At 36.2% G+C, this 23,039-nt stretch overlaps 4 protein-coding genes across 4 annotated transcripts; 3 read left to right on the top strand and 1 right to left on the bottom strand.

Annotated features, from left to right (window-relative positions):
* Positions 1-7,464: 7,464 nt before the first annotated feature.
* Positions 7,465-12,588, top strand: LOC130712915 (mitogen-activated protein kinase kinase kinase 3-like). The gene is made up of 11 exons (XM_057562730.1): positions 7,465-8,050; positions 8,578-8,904; positions 9,151-9,238; positions 9,432-9,494; positions 9,625-9,785; positions 9,863-9,938; positions 10,414-10,473; positions 10,628-10,735; positions 10,845-11,081; positions 11,644-11,738; positions 11,872-12,588. Exons 1-11 carry the CDS (start codon positions 7,641-7,643, stop codon positions 12,116-12,118), a joined length of 1,872 nt encoding a protein of 623 aa, XP_057418713.1. The 5' UTR covers positions 7,465-7,640; the 3' UTR covers positions 12,119-12,588.
* A 927-nt stretch (positions 12,589-13,515) lies between these two features.
* Positions 13,516-16,727, top strand: LOC130712920 (uncharacterized). The gene is made up of 3 exons (XM_057562735.1): positions 13,516-14,023; positions 14,143-14,354; positions 15,072-16,727. Exons 1-3 carry the CDS (start codon positions 13,717-13,719, stop codon positions 16,254-16,256), a joined length of 1,704 nt encoding a protein of 567 aa, XP_057418718.1. The 5' UTR covers positions 13,516-13,716; the 3' UTR covers positions 16,257-16,727.
* A 156-nt stretch (positions 16,728-16,883) lies between these two features.
* On the bottom strand, positions 16,884-18,562 carry LOC130712934 (NAD(P)H-quinone oxidoreductase subunit O, chloroplastic). Its single transcript, XM_057562748.1, has 6 exons — positions 18,259-18,562; positions 18,108-18,163; positions 17,949-18,014; positions 17,813-17,854; positions 17,621-17,680; positions 16,884-17,140 (listed from the first exon to the last, which is right to left on the bottom strand). The coding sequence occupies exons 1-6, from the start codon at positions 18,482-18,484 to the stop codon at positions 17,111-17,113; spliced, it is 480 nt and encodes a 159-aa protein (XP_057418731.1). The 5' UTR covers positions 18,485-18,562; the 3' UTR covers positions 16,884-17,110.
* A 305-nt stretch (positions 18,563-18,867) lies between these two features.
* LOC130712928 (ABC transporter I family member 10) lies at positions 18,868-22,425 on the top strand. The gene is made up of 6 exons (XM_057562742.1): positions 18,868-19,024; positions 19,155-19,326; positions 19,421-19,507; positions 21,203-21,328; positions 21,409-21,531; positions 21,927-22,425. Exons 1-6 carry the CDS (start codon positions 18,945-18,947, stop codon positions 22,134-22,136), a joined length of 798 nt encoding a protein of 265 aa, XP_057418725.1. The 5' UTR covers positions 18,868-18,944; the 3' UTR covers positions 22,137-22,425.
* The last annotated feature ends 614 nt before the right edge of the window (positions 22,426-23,039 follow it).

Consider the following 23,039-nt stretch of genomic DNA (forward strand, 5'->3'; position numbering starts at 1 on the left):
GTGGAGTATGTTCCCCCGGGTTTAGTTTCTTTCATTCAGGCGGATGTATTGGGTTCTTTGAATTCTTATTATATGTTTCGTTTCATCTAAGAAAAAAAAACAATTTTCTTCTTTTTCAATCAGTACGATTATTGTTTTTATGGAAAATGCTAAATATGCATTTATAGTTTATAAGGGTTGGCATTCTCATCCTTAGCACCCCAATTCTCACCCTTTATTTTTTAAGTTCCAAAATTACCCCTTCCTTCTTTCACATTTTCATCCCTCACCCCTAGGGGCATAATCCAAAACTTGGATGAAAAAAAATCATAATAAGTTTTGGAAGTTGTCACTATTACTCACAACAAAACTTCTTCATATGTTTTGATTCTAGGGACATATTTGGATTTAATCCTATATGTCAAGAACTTGAAACATAGTTAATCCTTATTATCAACTTACTATGTATTTTTCATAAGGAGTAATTACTTTTCGTAATATTAATATTTTCTATAATTATATGTATTTTTAATTCATTGGAATTTTTTTAAGAAAAATATCATTTAGCTACTTATTTAATAAGTTAGAATTTGTGGTTTTAATTTGATTTTTTTTTTCAAAAGATGATACCTAAGAACATTAAAAAAACTAAGTCTCTTCTATTTTGGATTAAATTGGTAAATGTCATCATCGAATTAGGGTCCTGTGTCATTCATATATAATAAAAATACTTCCTATCCTACAATAGTATATCACATCCGCTATGCATCACTTGTCATGAGAAAGAGGCAAGTGCTATGCGATAGAGGCAGACTCAACACAAGGAGTTCGTTATGCAGTGTTATTTTCATCCAATAGAATTGGACATCAGAGTTAGTTTAAGAGAAAATAAAATATATACTACTTAAATCAATCACATATTAGTGTATTAAAAATTTAACTTGGAAATTTGAATATATTAATAATATTAAATAATTAATTGGTGTTTTTTGAACGTTAAATACTTATCTTTATGATGTATTTATAAGTATTATATTTAAAAAGTTTATATTTTGATCACATTGATTATTATATTTATAATATTTTTTTTTTCATTTTCAGTCAATGCTTTAGAACGTTGGTTGGAACATACTTGAACAAAATTGACAACATTTTTGTTTAAAATAAATTAAATTTGAAATATTTTTTATATTAATAACATAAGATATTATATTTTTGACAAATATTTTTTTAATAGTAAATGCTTTTACAACATTCAACTATGTTTTATGGTTTGTATTAATATTATATTTTATAATAAATATTTTTCCATTCTTATGTCACTAAATTTATTTTAATATTTTTCTTTTTGGGAAAAACAATTTTGACAATTTGATGTGGTGGTAAAAACCAATGTTTATCTTATTTCACGTTCCCTTATTCTCTCACCATTTTTTCAACTATATAAAGACATCCTAACTCAGTTCAGACCAACAACAAAATGTTCTTGATACATACATCGATCATCATCATCCCTTTTTCTCTTATCCCCTTTTCTACTATCTTCTTTATAGGTAGCGTTGTCCAAGAGGGTTCGAATCGAACCAGACCCGAGTTAACCGGTGGTATTTTACTAAACTGACCGATTCAGTTTGGTCGGTTCATTTTTATGGGTCTAATTGGGTTTGACCGGTCGATTTCGGTTTGGGCGCTGATCGAACCGACCGAAGTAGCAATGTAAAAGAAAAAGGCCCAACCCAGTAACTTAATGAGGGAGACCTAAAACAAAAAAAGCCTCTCAGATTTATCCCTAGGCCTATTTAAGAGATTCATCTAGAAAACCCTAACCACTCTTCTCCAATCTCTATCAACGTCGCCAGCCTCCACAACATTGTCTCTCAACGCCGCCGCCCTTTCTTTCTCGAACCCAGCTTCCACACCGCAGTTTCTCCACGCCACAGTCACACACTTCTCTTATCTTTCTCCCACCACTCAACAACCGTAGCCTTCTTCTCTGAAATCCACCATCGCAAACTCTGAGACCCACCGCACCACCACCTCCTTCTCCTTCTCAGCGGTCCAGCGTTGTCACCTTGACCCATGGAGATCCAGCGACGCCACAACTTTTTCCTTCTCTGAGGTCCAGCGCCGCCACCAGGACATGAAGATCCAATGTCGCCACAGCCACCGTTCAATCTCTTCCTCTTTTGGTGAATTAGAGCCCCAACTTTCTTCCTCCATCCACGAAGTACGTCGTTCCAACACTAGATCTGCACCTTCATGACGTTGCCATCATCAGCCGCTGCACAAGCGCCTCAAATTTCTCTGTTGAAGATGATGATTCTCAAGATCTGTTTCACTTGCATAGGGTTCTTCAATTTTTTTAAATATTTGTTTATTAACACCATATCTGTATTTTTTTGTTCCAATCCTCATCTTTCATTTTTTTTTATGGATCTTGAACCCGCACGAACCCACCCGCTGAAACCGTAAACCGTCAAAATCGAACTCGATTTACCCATGGTAACTGGCGTTCGACGGCAGACCTGGTGGTTGGGTGATTTTCACCCGCCGAAACCGACATCACTGGCCTGAATCTTCCCGAACCCGTCCGGTGCACACATATACACTGTTGTTATTCTTACAGGTGGTCAACACATACACTCTTGTTCTTCTTACAGGTGGTTGCATGGAAGCTTTGTTTCAGTGTGTATAGGTTGATTTGAGTCTTTTTTTCTTTAACTTTATTACCCCTTCATATCACTTATTTCTTCTCTCCTTATCATAGTGCATGTTGCAGGTTAACAGGTGAATGTTTGCATAATTTAGATCTTCGAAAGTTCACGAATAACCGCCCCCCAAAAACTTTCTTTGGTTAAATTTCGCTCTTTTTGGTTGTATGTGAGTATTTTTTTTCGATCTCTCAATCTATATGAGTTTTTTTTTTTCTTTTAGCTTTATTACCTTTTTCATCTCACTTATTTCTCCTCACTTTTTCCATTTGCATGTTGCAGATTACGAGGTAAATGTTTGCATAATTCAGATCTTCAAAATTCACAGAGAACCGCCCCCAACAACTTTCTCCGGTAATTCTCCACTCTTTTTGGTTGTATGTGAGTGATTTGTGTTTTCGATCTCTCATTCTACGTGGGTTTGCAATTTCAAAAATGATACTTCATTCCTATTTCTTTTTTGAATTCTTCCAATTTTTCTTTTATCAATGACCTGAAATTTTGACTCTATTTGCCAATGGCTTTTGCTGCATGTATGTTTGCATTCTCTCAAGCTTTCAGTAGTTATGTCTTCGTGTGAATTTCCTGACACTTTTATATTTCCAACTTCAAATTAATCTTGAACACAATCGTTTCTTACATTTTTCGTGTTTAATTTAATGTCAATTTAACAACTTTCTCTATCCCTAATTTAATGATGAGGTTAAAAAATTTAAGCCCGAATAAACGACTTTAGTTTTTTAATGTTTTGAGAAAACACCATTTGACCAATAAACTCTAAATTAACCACACAAAATCGAACTCAATAAATAAGCAGTTAAAGGAGAATTTTATTAAAAAATCATCAATGAATTAAATGTACATGGAACTAAATACATATAATTATAGAAAATTTTAATATCACAAAATGTAATTACTCCTTATTAGAAAATACATAATTAAAATATTATTGTAGGTTGGTAACCAAGAGTCATATATCGATAAAATAAAATTACGTAAAAGAGAAATGAGGACAAAACAAAAAAAAAATAACTACTTTAAAAAAGAATTGTCTTGTTACATCCTACCTCTCACCTCACGGTAATTATTAATGCAACATTTGTAAGGTACTGCTTGTTCATCTTAAAAACATGTTTGGTAAAAAAACCATAGGAAAATAAGCCCATGATCAATCTCACATATACATTAGACGTCACTTGAAAAATATATCATTTTATGTTTGGATACCTGATCATTAGAAAGGGAAGATACAAAGATCATTCAAAGCATCATAAAATAGAGAGTTTTGTTATTATCGGGCAAAATAACAATGAGAAGATCAGCTCCCTCCCTTGTAGCTTATTTTTTGCATCATGGTATTGTGTTTTTAGAACCTTCTCGACTTGATCAGGTCGAACGCTATATAACCAGGTCGAGCATTGTGGATCAAATGTATGATTGCAGAGAGCTCGACCCGATCAAGTTGAGAAGGTTCTGAAGACACAATATCATGATGCCAAAAATAAACTGCAAGGAAGGGCCCTGGATCTTCTCATTATTATTTTGCCTGATACTAATGATCTCTTTATGGTATGATGCTTTGACTTATCGTGTACCTCTCATTTCTAGTGATTAGGCATTCAAACATGTCATGATTTGTGATGTAAGTGACCTCAAACGTATATGTGAAACTCATCTTGGAATTATTTTCCAATGTTGTTTGACCAAACAAGTTTTTAAGATGAACAAGCATTACCTTGCAAAAATTGCGTTGATAATTAGCGTGAAGGTGAAAGTTAGGATGTAGGAGCATTATGCTTGTTGAAGTTGTTAGACATTTTTTTAGTGTAGCATCACAATTCTTTTTGAAAGTAGTTGTTTTCTGTTTTGTCATCATTTCTCTCTTACATAATCTTATTTATCGATCTATGACTCTTGGTCACCAACCTACAATAATTATATTCTATCTTTTCAATAAGGAGTATTATTTTTTGTGATACAAATTTTTTCTATAATATGTATTTTGTTTTAATTTAGTGATGACTTTTTAAGAAAATTTCTCATATGACTATGTATTTAAAGAGTTAGACTTTGTGAGGGTTAACCGACTTTTTGGGTCAAATGGTTTTGCTTCAGATAATTAAATATTAAAGTCTCTTCTATATGACTTAAATTGGTAAATCTCATCATCGAATTAGGGTTTCGTACCCTTAATATATAACAAAATTAATTCTCCTCCTACACATAGTATCACAACCGCACAACACAAGGAGATCGCAAGGTATCACCAGTTGTGCAGCACATGCATACTCAAAATAAGGAGTTGTTCTTCACTGTTTCTTTCTCCAATCTTTTTTTAAGTAGAAGATAGTAATATATAGATAAAACTTGGAAAGAAACCTCTCCCAAGTGAGACCATAGTCCAAAAGACTAAAGACAATTCTTTCTAAACCACTGTTGGAGAAAAAACCCTCTCAAACGCACTCTCTAATACTCAACCTTTCACCCATGACCTTAGGGTTTTTAAGCAGTTAACCCAAAAAAAAAATTACAAGGTAATGCTTGCTCATTTTAAAACAAGCTTGACCACTTTAAGCCTAAATAGAATGAATTTTTTTAATGTTTCTTAAGCACTATTTTTTGACTAAAAAGAGTTGAACTATCCCCACAAACACAACTTTGTCTCGTTAATATGTAATCAAATGGAGTATTTTATTAAAAGAATCATTCATGAATTAAAAATGCATAAAAGTAAATATATATAGAAAAAATCCTTGTTAAAAAGACATAATAAAAGTAATTAATATTGTAGGTTTATGAGTACGAATAATAGATCGATAAACTAAATAAAATTCTCCAAATGAGAAATGATAACAAAATTAAATAACAACTACTTTCATAAATCATCGTCATGTTAAAGAAGTGTCTGAAAACTACAACAAACACAATGTTGCTTCGTATTTTGTCACCTTTACATTAACTTTCTTTTACGCGACGTTTGCAAGGCACCGTTTGCTCACGTTAAAACTAATATGTTAAGGTCCTACTTCTCCAATTTATGTTAAATTAAACGTGACACATTATAATTTTTCATGGGTGCTAAATACGTGAAAACACGTTTGAGTTGTCGCTAATGCCTAACTGAAGTGGCACTCAAAACCCTTCTAAGTTATGATTCATTAAATATGTACGAAAATAGATATATGTACATCAAAATTTTAACATGAAAAAATAAGGAATTTTTTAAAGATCCTAATCCGTTATATACGAGAAATCATATTTCAATTTTAGATGAATTATATTTATCAAACATACAGAACAACACATGAATGACTCCGAGAAATCCGCTCATGCATCACAAATGCATTTCTCTCTTTCGCTTCAAAGTCTTCTCACTCCCTCCCAAAAAAACTTCCAAACACGCCTTTAGGAAAATATAACTAAAATCAAGTATTAAATGTAATCATGTGAAAATAAGCAACAAATTGTTATTTGTACCAACAATGTCTAGCACAAATTGTAGATAACTATGCTCGTCAAGCATTTAGTCCATGGCTAAATCTCTGGGCAGTGCGTATGAAAAATGATTTGTTGGGATTTGGGAGAAACCTACCCACTTTATGTGATTTCTAAATCTCAAGAAGATTAGTCTCATGTTTGTCGGGTATGCATTGAGAAAAAAATTTACTTGTAGGATAACATACACAATTTTATTTCTATGAGATGTAAAACCAAGTATAGTTTAATAGAATTAGTTTAATTTTTCTTAAAATTGATTTTAACACGCAGTAAAAATTTCTTCGCATAATTGGAATTTAGGCTTTGCATGCCGGGTTCGAACCTGAACATGTTGGTATTTGAAGATATTCTAGATCAACAAATCATTAGGGAACTAACATTTCTTTCCATAATTGATTTTAAATTTAGAATTAACCTAATTTTGGAAAAATGCACTATTTTTTCTAATGAAGGAGAAATGATTCTGCAGATCCAAACATGTGACATGTGTAAATTGACCTCTATGGGCTGGTTTGAAACACCCAATGGTTTGCGTGTGTACACTGTAAAGCACAAAAAACAATCGCACAATCACCCATGTGGATTCTTGTTTTCATCTCCCTGCACCTGCTAGTAGAAGAAGAAGAAACTTAGGATTGCAGGCTTTTCAGTCTCTAATTCTCCACACACCAACCTACACGTTTTAACAGAGTTACGTTTTTTCCCACCCACACGTGAGACACACTTACACGCACGTATGAGCAGACAGATTCAGACTTGAAGTGTCTGTGTGTGTCTCCTGTCTCTCTCCCAAAAACAAAAAACAAAAAAAACTTTCCCTTTCTCATAAATTGCCATGTCACCACCACCAAGTCCAACACAAAATTGTTCTAACTTAAACAGAGATCCGACCAACACATATTGACTCAGTTAATAAGATAAGCTACTTCTACTTTATTTCCAAAGATTGTGTGTTTGATTCGCGCTGCCAACGGCCTATGTGAGAGCTGTGTTAGTGGGTAATCTGTAAGTATCTCTAGTTATTGTTTTAACTTAAGGAGAGATCCGACCAATGCATGTTGGCTCGGTTAGTGAGATAGACTACTTCTACTTCCTTTCAAAAGGTTGTGTATGGACGATATGTAAGTACCTTTGCTGACGTGATGATTGTATTGGTGAACGATCTGTAAGTATCTCGGCGGATTGCCACGTCAGTTATCCAACCACCGTGTGCCGTCCCGTCCAACTCCAACCTCTTTCTCTCTCTTTCTATCTTTCTCTTTCAATGTCACCCATTCCATTCTTAGCTGTTGTTCACTGTTCCCTATTTTGTTCTCATCCTATTCCTCTCCCTCTTTCGTCGCTTCTTCCTCTTATATCAACTGAACCAAGTCTCACCTCTCTTCTTCTTCTTCTTCTCCCTCTTTCAAACCAAACCAATTCTCCGTTTACCAATTCCACCTATCTAGAATAATGCCCACGTGGTGGGGTAAAAAATCCAGCAAGTCCAAGGAGCAAGTGCCGGAGGACGAGCCACGTGCCGCCGGCGTGCTCCACTTCAACTTCATCAAGTCTCCGATCAGGAAGCAGCTCAAAGGGGAAAGACCAAAAAGCTTCGACGATGCCGCCGCCGCCGCCGCTAGGATCTCGCCGAGAGCTAGCAGGGATCTCTCTTCTTCCGCCGCCGCCTGCTGTAACTCCGACGTCGGCGAGAAGAGAGGGGTCCCCTTGCCTCGCCCTTCTGTTTCGTCTACCCAGAGCTTCGGCACCGATCAAGCCATCGTGTTCGGATCTGCATCGCTTTCTGGCTCTAGCGTGAGTTCATCTGGCTCGTGTGATGATCAACCTCCCTGTCACTCTCAGTCTCCGGTTAATCCCTCAAGGTTTGTTATGCTTTTCGATTCAACCTCGATCCATTCGGTTTTAGGTTCTGGGTTTTTTGGATTGATTGATCGTTGTTCCTTTTAGCTCATCGTAATCATTGATCAGAAAAAAGTGACTTTTACCCCTTTTCTCTCCATTGGGTATTTGATTTTGGGATTCAATTTTAGCTATGATGATTCCTTCTATTGCATCCTGATTTTTTCTTTGTTACATGATTGTTCACTTTTTCTCTTTTCCTTTTCCTTCTTTCAACTTTACTTTCCCTTGATTTTAATGATTCTTCTGTCTCTCTTTTTCATACATGATCTAAATGCAACTTTTGTAAGTACTTATGGTAGAATTTTTTCACAATCTTCAGATTAGTAGTAGTTTATAATTTGTGATTTGAAGGGTCTTTATAGTATAATTTGTGCTTTGAAAGGAACACATAGAAGTTGATTTGTTCAGTTTGGTTATAAGGGGGTTACATTTTTCTCATTCTCCTACATACTATAATAAACTGATCAATGTCATTTGTTTATGCTAGAGCACAATATGAAATGAAGTTCAATGTGAGGTCTAAAAGCCCAGGTCCTGGGTCAAGAGGGCCAACTAGTCCTACATCACCTCTTCATCCAAGGTTGCAAGGGTTGAGTCTTGGCTCCCCAACAGGAAGACAAGAAGATGATAGGAGTCAGTGTCATCCATTGCCTCTTCCACCGGGCTCTCCGACTAGTCCTTCTTCTCTTTCCAACACTTTTTCGAACACGAGAGCAAATGGTCTGCCAGAAAACACTAGCTACTGTTCCAAGTGGAAGAGAGGAAAGCTTCTAGGAAGGGGAACATTTGGACATGTTTACCTGGGATTCAATAGGTATAGGATTGTTCTCTCTTAACCAGTATAGAGAATTTACTTTCAATTCTCTTTTGGTGTAGCCTCCAACAACTATATCATGTATAGTTTTCACTTCCTGAACACTTAAAGACAGGATTTTTGGTTTTCTCAATCTGGCAAATCTTTAGGCTAGGGTATAAAATTATGACAATGTCTGTTTAAATACGGATGTTCTTCGTATGTTTGTTCTGCCTCTCTAAAATACTTGTATTGCAACTTTGGTAGTGAGAGTGGACAGTTGTGTGCAATAAAAGAAGTCCGTGTTGCCTGTGAAGATCAAACATCAAGAGAGTGCCTGAAACAACTTAATCAGGTAATTCTATTGCTTTTCTGAAGATATTTGTTTGATGCTTTCCCCAAAAGGCGTGTGTGTTCTTGATATATGCTTGATGATTTTTAAACACACTAAAACTTTTGCAGTTCTTTGCACCGTAACAGAGTTTTTTTGTAATATGTCTGATCATATCATCATTTGATAGTTTATAAATCTATACATGCTGTTGCAGGAGATACATTTGCTTAGTCAGCTTTCACATCCAAACATTGTTCAATACTATGGGAGTAATTTGGTACGGCTAAAATATTTCTTAGTTTTTAATCTTGTATAGTCTATATTGAACATACAGAAAGAAACTTAAAAATATTTATGAATATGATCCATTTATCAAATTAATATATTCATGTATGTGATGTTTGCAGGGAGAAGAAACACTTTCCGTTCATTTGGAATATGTCTCTGGTGGTTCTATTCATAAATTACTTCAGGAATATGGGGCCTTTAAGGAGCCTGTTATTCAAAATTATACCAGGCAGATTGTCTCTGGACTTGCATATCTTCATGGGAGAAATACAGTGCACAGGTAATTTGGTTATTGTAACATGAAATTTATGCTTATTGGCTCTCTTTTAAATTACTAACATGTTTTTATTTTGACAGGGATATCAAAGGGGCTAACATACTCGTTGATCCTAATGGTGAAATCAAGCTGGCAGACTTTGGAATGGCTAAACTTGTAAGTTTATCATCATACATATGCTTTAAAGAATGAATCAGTTCCTGATTGCTTGAAAAGGAATACTTATTCTTTCTGTTACGAAAAAAAAAAATTCAATAACATTGTAGAATTTATGGAGAGTAGATATTTAAAACTGCTTCTTTTGCTATAGGTTAAAATTTGCCATTCTACTATTATCTGAATTCCTAGTGGTAGAGTAGAGACATGCCACTTCAGTCTTTTGAATTCACAGGCTTTTGATCTCACAATTGTGCACACCCATCTAGAGAATGGAAGCTAGAAGGCATCTGGTTGCATTGCACTTTCTCATTCCTATTCTGTCTTTTATTATTTAAAGCTATAGAGGGCATAGTTGTATACTTGTAGGAAGCGATTCTTATTTAGAGAGCTTCAAAAAGTATAATTTTCTGATTTGGTTGATATTTTATTTGCTAAGGAGATCATCTCTGAATTATTATTTTTTCTGAACCAGACAAGTACTACTGTCTCGATGCTTTCTTTCAAAGGAAGTCCATACTGGATGGCACCTGAGGTGAAGTTTTCCCCCTTTTTTTAAGATCTTGAAATTTCATTTTGAAACATGAACTTTCTTCTTCTTCTTCTTCTTCTTCTTCTTCTCTCTCCCCCCCTCTCTCTCTCCCACTGTAAGTAGTAATGTATCTGTATCCTGACATTTGCTTTCTTAGGTTGTAATGAATACAAATGGCTATAGTCTTCCTGTTGATATTTGGAGTTTGGGATGCACAATTATAGAAATGGCAACATCAAAACCTCCTTGGAGTCATTATGAAGGGGTGCGATATTGGATATTTATACCTAGTATTTATTTACATATTTTTGTGATCCTGTTTGAAACGTATGAAGGGTTGGTTAACACTGTCTTTTAAATGTTGGATTGAACAGGTGGCCGCAATATTTAAGATTGGTAACAGCAAAGATATGCCTGAAATTCCTGATCATCTCTCAAATGATGCAAAGAATTTTATTATGCTATGCTTACAAAGAGATCCATTAGCCCGCCCAAAAGCCCAAGCGTTACTAGATCACCCCTTTCTTCGAGATCAGTCTGCAACCAGAGCTACAAACGTCAGAATAACTAGGGATGCTTTTCCCTACATGCTTGATGGAAGCCGGACACCGGTATAGTCTTTGATGCTTATTTATTCTTTGTGAATTATGTTGCTCTGGCTTCTTACGAGCTAGTTGTCACACATTGAGATTGGTTACGACCCCCTATGACTAGAGTTTATGAGAGGAAATGTAAGAAAAGTGGCAGAAAGGATGTCTAACTAAGAGTTGGGTCATGCGATAATTAGTTAGTGGAGGGAATAACTGGTAAGTGGGGCCAATTACCTAACTCACTATTATTAGAGCTAGTTGGGAGAGAAAGGGAGGATAGGAGTTCAGTTGGTTAGTTTGTGGATGTATCAGTTGAGTAACTAGGTGTGAATGTATCAGTTGAGTATATTAGTAATAGTATATCATTGTTGTGAATTGTGTGAGTATTATAGCTTTGTGTTTTGGGTGAAAAAGGAGTATATAGATTTATAGAGGACTTAATACTGCCAGAGAATTCTAATATATAATCCTCGCTCTAAATGTCACTGTATGAAGTTTAAAATTGCACAGTTTTTGCAAATCAATTTATGGGGCCATTGTTGGGCTGGAGCTTAACTTTTTCGTTATTTTGATCACTTTGCAGCCAGTTTTAGAGCATTCCCAGAGAACAACTTCCCTGGATGCAGATTATGCAACAAAGCCAGCTGTTGCAGCTTCACGAGGATTAAGGAGTCCAAGGTGAGATATCCTACACCTTTAGTTGTTTACTGTTAAAGCATGGTTTTGTATGTCTATAATATATATATATATATATATATATATCATCATTTTTTATATTTGTATTGACTCCTACTGTAATGCCCTTGTTCAGAGATAACTCAAGAACGATCACATCTTTACCAGTGTCTCCCTGTTCAAGTCCATTGCGACAATACGGGCCGGCACACAAAAGCTGTTTCCTTTCTCCTCCTCATCCTAGTTACACAATGATGGGACAACATACCCTCCCTTCATCTCCAATGAGATCAAATGCCACGTTCAGTCTTGATCCTTGGCACGAAATACCTGCGTACAAACTCCACACACCCGGTGGATCCCCGCGAAGGAGACTCATTTGAGCTGCCAAGTGTAAATACCACCCAAGATCTTCCATGGTTTCCCCAGCATGCCTTGTTTGAACTTCATCACTGAAAGTGCAAGCTTCCACCTAAAAGATTCTGATTGATTCTATTTACATGAGGAAACTAGACGACGGTACAAGAGTGCAGGCATTGGACTGGGGAGACCATGGTGCTTGTAACAATTTATTGATTACTGTAAATGCAACGTGTTTACTGTGTTTGTTGTAGTGAACGTTTATGTTGTATATTGTTTAGTCCATGGCAGAAGAAAAGGAAGAGTAAATTTTCATACACACTCTTTTTTGTTTTTTCTTTCTTTTTGTTGAGAATGAAAAGTGTATGGTTTTATACCAAGTCATTACTACGATAGTCTGAACAATGAGCACTGGGCTTGAAAGAGTCAGTGTCAGTGACACTATCCTGAATGTTCACAATATTTGGAAGCAATTTCATATTCTTACTGCCCATTATACTCGCATTATTTCTTTATGTGAGTTTGATAATTTAAGTTCAATTTTACTTCTGCTGTTCTGCATATTATGTGCTGTCTGGATGCAATGCAAACTGGGTGAATGATCTGTGAAGTTCATTCAAATGCACTTAAGGCCAGCCTGCTTTTGAATGAATGGTTTTATAGTGATTAGTAAAACAAAAACAAAGAAACCTTCTCAATGTGTCACTTTCAATATTTTTTTTTCCCAAGGTATCCCACAACTGACAATAATGAGACTAATCCCCTTGAGGCTCCAAGATCACACATTAAGTGATCCTTGAAGGAAGTAGATTTTTTATTTTATTTCTAAAAGAAACCTTTATGGTTTGTGTAAACTTATGGATCCCTCCTCTTATAACTTAAGTGCTTATTAATAATTTTATTTGAGAAATTTATTGAAATAAACTCAAAAGAATTTATAGTTAAATCATAAGCTAATTTTCTTAAAAGGTTAACTAAACACTTGAACACTTATTTATGCTGTAAAATAAATTTTGAATAAACTCGTTCTAATATATTTGGTTGTGCCATGTGTGTGTATTTTTTTGTTAGTTTGATTTTGATATGAACATAATAGTGATGATGTAGAATTTTTTAAAGGAGTGATTTCAAGACTGAAAAGTTATAAAAATATATAGAAATTAATAGTGATGATGAAATCTTTGTTAATTTTCTTTGAATAATATGTTTCTTTAAAACTGAAAAGTTATAAAAATATGTAGAAATTAATCATTAAATAAAACCCCCCACAAAAAAAGGGTTACACTGAAATGAAAAATTAATCATTTTCTTAGTTAGCCATTACATTTCATTTTTTACTATATTGAAATATTTTCCTTTGTAAATATTAGTATTACCAAATTCGTTAATGCTTGCCTGAAATTATTTTCTCAAATTTATTCTCAAGCTTCCGCGGGAAGCCTCGCCATTTTGAACGAAGCCAAATGTTTCTGCCTGACACAAAACCACAAAACCTACTCTCGACGACGATGGTTGTGGCGAGAGGAATCTGAATCTGAAACCGTTTTCGATAATCGATTCCTTCATCCATAGCAGATGATGAAGAATTGATGGATGATTGGTAGTTACAGAAGAAGAGAAGATGCCGATCGAAATGCCCAGAGGTTTACCTTTCTCCGTCGACACATGGAGTAGTTCATCTTCATCGTCGAAGCGCCACCATTTCCTCACACACGCTCACAAAGACCATTCCTCCAACATAGCTTCCCACTTCTCCTCTTCCTCTTCCCCAATTTACTCCACGCTTCTCACCAAAACCCTTCTCCTTCAACAATTTCCCCAGCTAGATGCATCCTTGTTTCTGGACATTGAGGTAGGCCAGTCATTGATAATCGACGATCCTTCTGGCGCCTTCACGGTTACCGCTTTCGACGCCAATCACTGCCCTGGTATTGTTATCAACATCATCAATATCATCATCATCATCATTATTATTGATTCATGTAATTAGGTTTATTTATTTATCAGGAATGACTAAGATTGTTTACACATTTTTTTTTTCCTTCAGGGGCTGTGATGTTCTTGTTTGAAGGAAAATTTGGTAACATTCTGCACACAGGAGATTGCAGGTTTACCACTGAGTGTCTCCTCAACTTGCCTCACAAGTATGTTGGCAAGAAGGGGAAGGAGCCGCGTTGTCCTCTTGATTGTGTCTTCTTAGACTGTACTTTTGGAAATTTCTCTCGCGCCATGCCTACTAAGCCTTCTGCTGTTCAACAGGTCACCTCAGTTTTACTATTATCATTTCAGTACTTACTTATTTGCATAAAGCATAGGATCGGAGTTGAACCCCTTAACTTTTTCGCTAATTTTATTTGCAATAGAAGGAAATATATGATTTAGAGGTATCCAATTGGTTATAGTTAAGTTGTTTATTTTGTCTTGGGGGTAAGCCGGTTACTTGTGTAAAGCAGCAGCTAAAGATTCTCTCTTCAATCTGGATAAACTGATAAGCTCTTGGTATATGATTGCATACAAAATTGGAAGCAGAACTTGTTGAATTATGTGTATGATTAGAATTCTTTTTGTGACTGCAATGTTGTATTTCAAGAACATGATTTCTGAACAACTTGCATGTTCATTTTATGGGTTTAGGCATTTTTAAGTTTGTACACAATAACTTGGCAACAATATAATTCAATTCCCAGCTTCATATTAAACACATTCAACCTAACCTGAAGTCTTTCCTCTTGCTAACACATTATTTATGTAAATTGAAGCTTATTCTATTTTGTGAGAGGGGGATTTTTAAACCACAACCTGCTACATTTATACTTTTTTGTAGCAGTTCCAAACTTTCAATGTAAGGGTGCATATTATTGAGTTTTTTCCTTTCTTTCTTTCTTTGAATTGAATCCATCATTCTGCATTGTCATTAATTTATTATGGATGACAATAAATCTATCTCACAATTCAGCTAATGGAACTCCCGAGCAGGTTCTTAATTGTATATGGAAGCATCCTGATGCAACAAGAGTGTATCTTATCTGTGACATTCTCGGACAGGAAGAGATCCCTGTTAACGTGTGTCAAATATTTGGAGGCAAGATATATGTTGATAAAGCTAAAAATCCTGAATGTTTCAAGAACCTAGCACTTATAGCGCCTGAAATCCTTTGTGAAGATCCATCCTCTCGTTTTCATTTGTCTGACGGATCTCCAGGACTATATGAAAGAGCAAGAGCAAAGCTGGTTGAGGCCAAGGCAACTCTTCAACCAGAACCTCTCATTATCCGCCCTTCGGCACAGTGGTATGCTTGTGAAGAAGGGTTCTCTGATATTGAAAACGCTAAAAAAAAGAGGACCAGTGAAGCAGTTAAGGATCAGTTTGGTGTTTGGCATGTGTGTTACTCAATGCACTCATCCAGGGAGGAATTGGAATGGGCGCTTCAACTTCTTTCACCAAGGTGGGTTGTTTCAACAACCCCCAGCTGCAGGGCTATGGAGCTGAACTATGTTAAGAAACACTGCTTTAAGTCTAAAGCAGCTCTCAATAACTCTGTATTGAAGCTTCTGGATATGACTGTGGAGACTTCTGATAATGTGGAGGCATTGGTCAAATCTGTAAGCTGTTTTCCTGTGCTTGAAGGGATCCCTCAGCCTTGTGTGCAAACTAAATCACCCGTCAAACACTGCACTGAGGCTAAAGCACCGGAAGAATTGCCTCTACCTGGCAAACGCTTGCCTGTCACATTATTTGGAAGAGCAAGGCTCGGTCTCCAGGATATTACCTTTTCACAAGGGAGTAATATTTTGCCAGTTAATGCCCTTTCGGAGGAAGTTTCAAGTGATGCACCACAAGAATTCTTGGATAATGTGGAGAATGATGAAGTGAAATGCGATAGGTCACTGGAAAGAAAGGAAGATTCACATCCAGTGAAGAAGTATCAATGGGAGAGGTCACAGGAAAGAGAGGAAGACTCTTATCTAGTGAAGGAGTATAAGCAATCCGAGGTTCAGGAAGACACAAGATTTCATAAGAGTGCCTCCTATTCAGATACTAGATCCTCAGGCTTGAGTGAAAGTGTCAGAAAGTTGTATAGGTCAATGAACATTCCTGTGCCTCAACCTCTTCCCTCCTTGGTGAGTCTTATAAATTCCAATAAACGTTTCAAGAGGTGAACTGATTAGTAGGCTTGCTTTCTTGAACTTTGATCTATGATTCTTAAAATTTTCAAGAATTTATTTCACCTTGCTCTATGTTCAACCCATCTATGTTGCAAGAGTGCTTGACAAGTAACAGCAAGTAATTTGCAGCAGAAATGCGGAAGTGTAGCAATCTGTTACAATACAATTATTGTTCTTTTCTCTTTTAATAAGAGATGCATCAAAGGATGTTGTACACAGGAATTAGAATGTAAGTGAGCTCATGAATATTATATTATTATGGCAATTGGATCATTTGTCCTAAAGTATTACATGTAAACGGAAGTTTGTGGCTTGACAAGGAGCATTAGAAATGAAGCAGCAAGCTTCTGTGGCCATAAAAGTGGTGCTTAGCCCTAAACCTGAGCATTGTTGTATTTCTGTTCTTGATTAACTGTTGGATTGCTTTCCGTGAATAGATTCATCCTATTTTGACATGGAAATTAAGTTCATTGTTGTAAATTGTAATCAGCACTTCATAAACATTTGTTGTACTTCTTTATTTTACCTACATGTGTAAATAAAGTGAGTGTTTATATCTCATTAATTTGCTGATGATTGCTCTTGCTGTGGGTCTGAGGTTTGACTTAATAAATATCTAGATTGGTGCAGCACAAATACAATGATAATTATAACCAAAAACTTCTAATGGGGTGCAGTACAGATTGGTCCCAAATAATTTACATGAGTCATTTGAAGTGATCAAGCTGCTAGAGGGTAGATGATCTCAGATGGTGTTTGAAACCAAGCTTCTTGAATCATACTCTCTTATGGCATCAGAAAACAATATCATTTATCTATTTCGCATAGTTCATTTCCCCAACTGGAAGTCATATCCTCTCATAATCAAGCTTCTCAGACTGCAATAAAAAATAAGGATGAGGTAACTTCATCACTTTAAAAGCAGCTAAAATGAAAGAAATGAATCTTATATTTGCAGAGAAAGATGGTCAATTTACTTCAGATTTCATTTACTATTAAACCACAGAAGGGAATCAACTGCTACTGAGCAGAAGGGCGTTATAATTGTTTTATTGATACAAAATTAGTCACAAGTCTTATAGCTTAATCAAACAAGCAGATCTTAGCAAAATAATGGTTCAGGTTTATTATACTTTTGCTTAAGCAGATGTCCGAAGTATACATTTTTTTGTTTGTCAGTAAACCTTAAGCAATACTTAAAGTGTGTTTGGATGCGGACCAAAAAGCACTTATAGGAGTTTATCTAGTGTTTTTTTCTAGTGGATAAGCACTGATAAGTGTTCTTTAGTCCGTATCCAAATGGGATTTTAATTTGATACGATTAGATAATAGCAGCAGTTGGAACAAGTTAAATGTACCTTGATAAGCATGTATGTAGGAAGCCAAGCTGGAGCAGTAGGGATTCCTACCCATGCAATCTATCAGTTAAGTAACGATTTTGGTCAGAATAAAACAACTGTACTGCTTCACAATTTTTCCATCATTGGAGTTAAGTACATATATGTCATGCCATTAGTTTGCTTTGGATGAGATAGATGTAAATTACTTACAAGTGCATGCTCTCCTGTGTCAAATACACGCATATCCAGGACCTAGAAGCGTTTAACAGTTTCAGTTAGATAAAAATTCATTACACAGAACAGAGCTGCATCATGCAGAACTAATTTGACATATCTTGCTATTTACCTCACCACGGTCTTCATAAATATAGTCTAATCCTTTGTAATAAGGTGGATGCCCAACAGAAAGATACTGAAGCATTAACCTTGTACATGTCAGTGTTCACAGTTCAAATCAATATGAGAATGAGGGAGAGAAAAAGTACAAATTAATTGTCCTTCTTACATTGATGCTAGTGAGATATTTCTCCTTGTCCACCCTCACAATCTGACCTTTCTTCACTGCCCACAAACAAAAACAGCATACAATGATCAAAGGAGGAAACTTAAGTTTCTCAAATCCAAAGAAATATTAGTTGAGTGATTGTTCAACTCACTGGAATAAACAGGTTTCTTGGGGATCTTAGGAGCAGCTGCATTCGAAGACTGAGCTGCACCTGCACCAGAGGCAGAGGAACTTTCACTCTTGGTTTTTGGGTTTTCTGGTTCACCAGCTTGCACTGCACGAATCAATGGGAAATGGGCATGTTTCCTTCTCAACGTTTGTGGTGAGTTAAGAAGAGAAGGGATTGAGGTGTGGAAGAGAGACACAGAGAACGCCATGAACAAGAAGAAACACACAGTGCCACATGTTGCTAGAGATAAGAGGGTGGCACTTTTTCACCTGGGACAAAAACGAGTGATAAAATTGATCTTGGGCTAGCCATTTCCCTTGAGGAAATATACATGTGGTGCATGATTATGTAAAATGTTGGTGAGGTTACTCCTACAATCAATCAACATTTTTATGTAACCATATAGACTAACTTGACCACCATTTTACTCAATCAGTAACCGCGTAGATATTTCTTTCGTCTAAGGACGATTTGACTAGCGTCCATCACGGTTGGGAACCAATTTAACTATTCACTCGCACAAAAATATATTGGTGCCACCCAAGCAAGCCAGATTGGCAAATCATAGCCTGCCACGTCATGACCAAAATGACTTATGTGTCCATTTGTTATTTTCATATGAGCTTTGATAGAAAAACTACGAGAAAGAAGAGGGAAACGAGAATGCTATGAATCTCCCTTCTCTCATTCGCTTCCCTGAGCGTCTTCTTGCTCCTCGTTGCTCAACACTTCCCACTAACACTATCAGGTTCTCCAATTTTTGTTTTTTCGTTCACTTTTCAGCTGGGCATTTTCTCGAACAGTTTGTGTACAAGCCTTAAACTTTGTTGTGTTTACCGATTGAAGAAGCTTGTTTATTTGTTATTTTTTCCTTCCAGGAGCAATAGCGTGGAGAATGTTGCAATTGTTGGCCGTAATCTGAATTTTTCCTTCACGGCAAGGCAAACAAATGATGTGCGAGTTCTCAGGGATTGTTCACTTCGCATTCCTTCTGGGCAGTTTTGGATGCTTCTTGGACCCAATGGGTGTGGAAAATCAACCCTCTTGAAGGTACTATGTAAGCTACTGCTATGTGTTGTGTGTGAAATTGATAGTTCTTTTTTTAGTAGAATTTGGTAATGTAACCCAGATCATGTTTGTGCAGATTTTGGCTGGTCTCTTGGCTCCAACTTCAGGAACAGTGTATGTGAATGAGCCTAAAAGTTTTGTTTTCCAAAATCCAGATCATCAGGTGCTACTTGGTTCATTGCCATTTTTCTGCTAAGCTTGAGCTTTAAATAGGGTGTTTGATCATTGACAGAAAGGTTAAATCTTTCGGGTCTTGGTTTCAAAAGGAAAATCTGTTTGTGTGTGAATGAAAATATAAGGAAAAATTTACTATATGATTATTCAAAATTCAAATTCAGAAATGTGAACCTTAGTAAATTGAGAGCCATGTCGATATTTCTAAATATTAAGAGATGGAAGCATGCAATTTGATATTATCAATGCTCATCATCATCATCATCAAGTGATACATTGTCAACCAGTCATTGATAAATTAATTAACAGCTGAAACAACTAGCTTCACTTCCACAGCTAACTTAGTCAACTAACAAAATAACTTAACTACCATTACACCATCAAGGTGGGGAATATGTGTCTAAACTCTAAAGTTCCCAGCTTGCTGATTAATGCTTGAATCTGAGGTGATGGCAAAGATTTAGTGAACATGTCAGCTAAGTGATGCTATTCTTGACATGTACAAGTTTGGTGGAGTTAGCATTGACTAGTTCCCGAATAAAATGGTAGTCTATATCCATGTTCTTGGAGAATTTATGATGTCCCGGATAGGAAGCTAGCTGAATTGCTGATTGGTAGAGGAGGCTAAAACCTCAAAAACATGCAGAAGGTGTTGCTGCCAGATTATTTCACTGACAGTAGAGGATCATGAGTGGTATTCACTATTCAGCCTCTGCAGAGATTTAGAGACCGTGGATTGTTTCTTAGACTTCCAAGAAACAGGGGCGTCACCTAGGAAATGGCAAGAGCCAGCGTGGAGCGTCAGGTATCCAAGCGGCTGTCCTAACCGGGATCTGCATATGCTGTTAGACTTAGATGCATACAAGAATTTGCTGGAAAAAACAACCCTTGACCGGGTACTTCTTCAAATATTGCAACAAATGATGAATTCCTGAATGGCTTGAAGATGTACAGGCCTAGAAGGCTGCATCGTGTATTGACTAAGTTTGTGTACTGTGTAAAAAATACATGGCCAGAAGATTGTTAAATACATCAACCTGCTTCTGAGTCTTCATATCTTCGATATTGGGAAGAATGAGTTATCGGATCACCATCATTTAAAGTCAGTTTAAGACTAGTTTCCATTGGCGGCTTAACTAGTTTCACATCTATGAAACCAGTGTCATCCAATAGTACCGCGATGCATTTGTGCTGAGATAAAAATAAAAATAAAAACCTTCAATCCAAAACCTTTGCCTATTTCCAATCCAATGAAGTACTTGAGTTCACCTAACACCTTCAATTTGCATAAAGTCTGCACACCTCTTGAATTCTCTCAGGATCAGGTCCTGCTAGTATAATGTCATCTACACTCGATTAGTTTCCTTCTAAATTTCCTTCATGTCAAAGCCTGGCAACTTGCTTAGTTTCTTTTTTCTCTACACTCCAGTCAATAATGAGTTTAATTTGCAATGGTGCTTGCTTATGAATTTGAATAATTTGATTACTTATGCTTTCTAAAATATACTCCAATCTGATCTCCATTTGAATATTATCTTTATGCTTAATTCAGATGTTAAAACTTGAGTTTGTTCTCAATTTACCTGAAAAAACATCCACCAAAACTACACAGCCTGCATGTCCGTGTATGATGTATATACTACATAGTAAGTCTCTCAAGTGTGTAGCATTACATTTGTTGCAGGTGGTGATGCCCACAGTAGATGCTGATGTTGCATTTGGTCTTGGTAAATTCAACTTGCCCAATGATGAGGTCAGATCTAAGGTGCAACGAGCTTTGCATGCTGTTGGCCTGTCTGACTACATGAAGGTATTATCAAAATTATGGATTACAGCCTCAAGTACCCAAACAAATGTGTGAATGAACTTTCCCTTTGCTGCATTGTTCAGAGATCTGTCCAAACTCTGAGTGGCGGTCAGAAGCAGAGGGTTGCCATTGCTGGTGCTCTAGCAGAAGCTTGCAAAGTTCTATTGTTGGATGAGCTAACCACATTCTTAGACGAAACTGACCAGGTGATCTATAAATTGTGATGTTATATGCTTTTATACCATTTCTTTTGACACACCTTTTATCTGCATCTGACCTGCAAATTGACAGAAAATTATGCCACCGGGGCAGTGTCTATTTTAGATTTCTTACATCTCAATAAGTCTGCCCTTGTATTTCTAACATGAAAATGTGACTTCACTCTTCATGCCTACAGTTGAATCTGTTAATATTAGTGCATGCTTAGAAATCCTTTTACTATTGATTCTGAAGTGAGAATCAATTCTGAAAAAAAAACTTATGTGAATAGCTGTTGGGTTTCAGAATTGATTATGATGAAAGAGAAACTGATCCAGACATGCTATATAGTTTTGGTTAAGACCAACTCTTTCTCATAGATGGTTTGCACTCTTCTTTTAAGGTTGGGGTTATCAAAGCTGTTAGGAACACTTTGGACACCTCTGCAGATGTCACAGCATTATGGGTCACCCATCGTTTGGAAGAACTAGAGTATGCAGATGGTGCCATCTACATGGAGGATGGGAAAGTGGTCAAGCATGGAGATGCGACAAGCATAAGGAGTTTCATTGAAGCCAGGCAATCCGCTTATATAAACCAGATTAATTCCTAAACAAGTCTTCTTAGTTTTCAGAAATTGGTTCCCATTACACATTGAAGCTAACAAGATTGGAAGGTCACAAGCTCCATTTATTTCCCTCCTTATAAGGTTAAAAAAGTGTAGCACCTGGAAAACAAAAGGGGTGGTTATTTCTTGTATATGTTGCTGAAGAGTTACCTCGAATCTTTCTCGGTGTATTACAATCATTGTAACTTGTTGTCAGCAAATTATGTGGAACTCCAAATTTTCTGATGGAGGAGTGTTTTTTCTTTTGTTGCTTTTGAGATTTACTATCCTGGCATTTCATGGTTATCCGTTGTAATTTATCTATTGGATTTTTTTTTGAAGAAATTGAAATAAGGGGATATTTCGGAGTATATAATCAGTAAGATGAAGGATAGTGCATTACAATTAGTTCTATAAACTTGACTTCTACCAACCCAACAAAGTTAATAAGTTGACAAATCTGTCAGTGTTTTTTATTTGATCAGTTCCTAACTGGCCTAATGGCCATGACCCACCTAGTCCAGCATTTTTTGCTTTGACTAAACGACATTTCTGGTTATTATTTTAGGCTCATTGCAAATGCCAGCAGCCACAGTTGAAAGGGACCATATTAATATCAACTATAGCCAAAACATGCTTACTTTATTTCCCCAGTTGAAGAGTAACTGAAACATTAGAAAAGTCCACAGACATAAAATAATTGAAAGATTGGGTTGCATTTGGACGTGATAATGCCATCCAGTGGATTCTTGCTGATAATTCTAATTTTCAATTTAGATATCTTTTGGGTCATACATCTTGCAATTCCCATATGTCAACAAACCTTACCATTTTATTTGGTACATAATCATTTCTATTATTTGATACATAACCAAACTTTGCATACGTGCTATGAGTGAACAACCATAC

This window comes from Lotus japonicus, chromosome 1 (genome assembly GCF_012489685.1).
Source record: "Lotus japonicus ecotype B-129 chromosome 1, LjGifu_v1.2".
NCBI lineage: Eukaryota > Viridiplantae > Streptophyta > Magnoliopsida > Fabales > Fabaceae > Lotus > Lotus japonicus.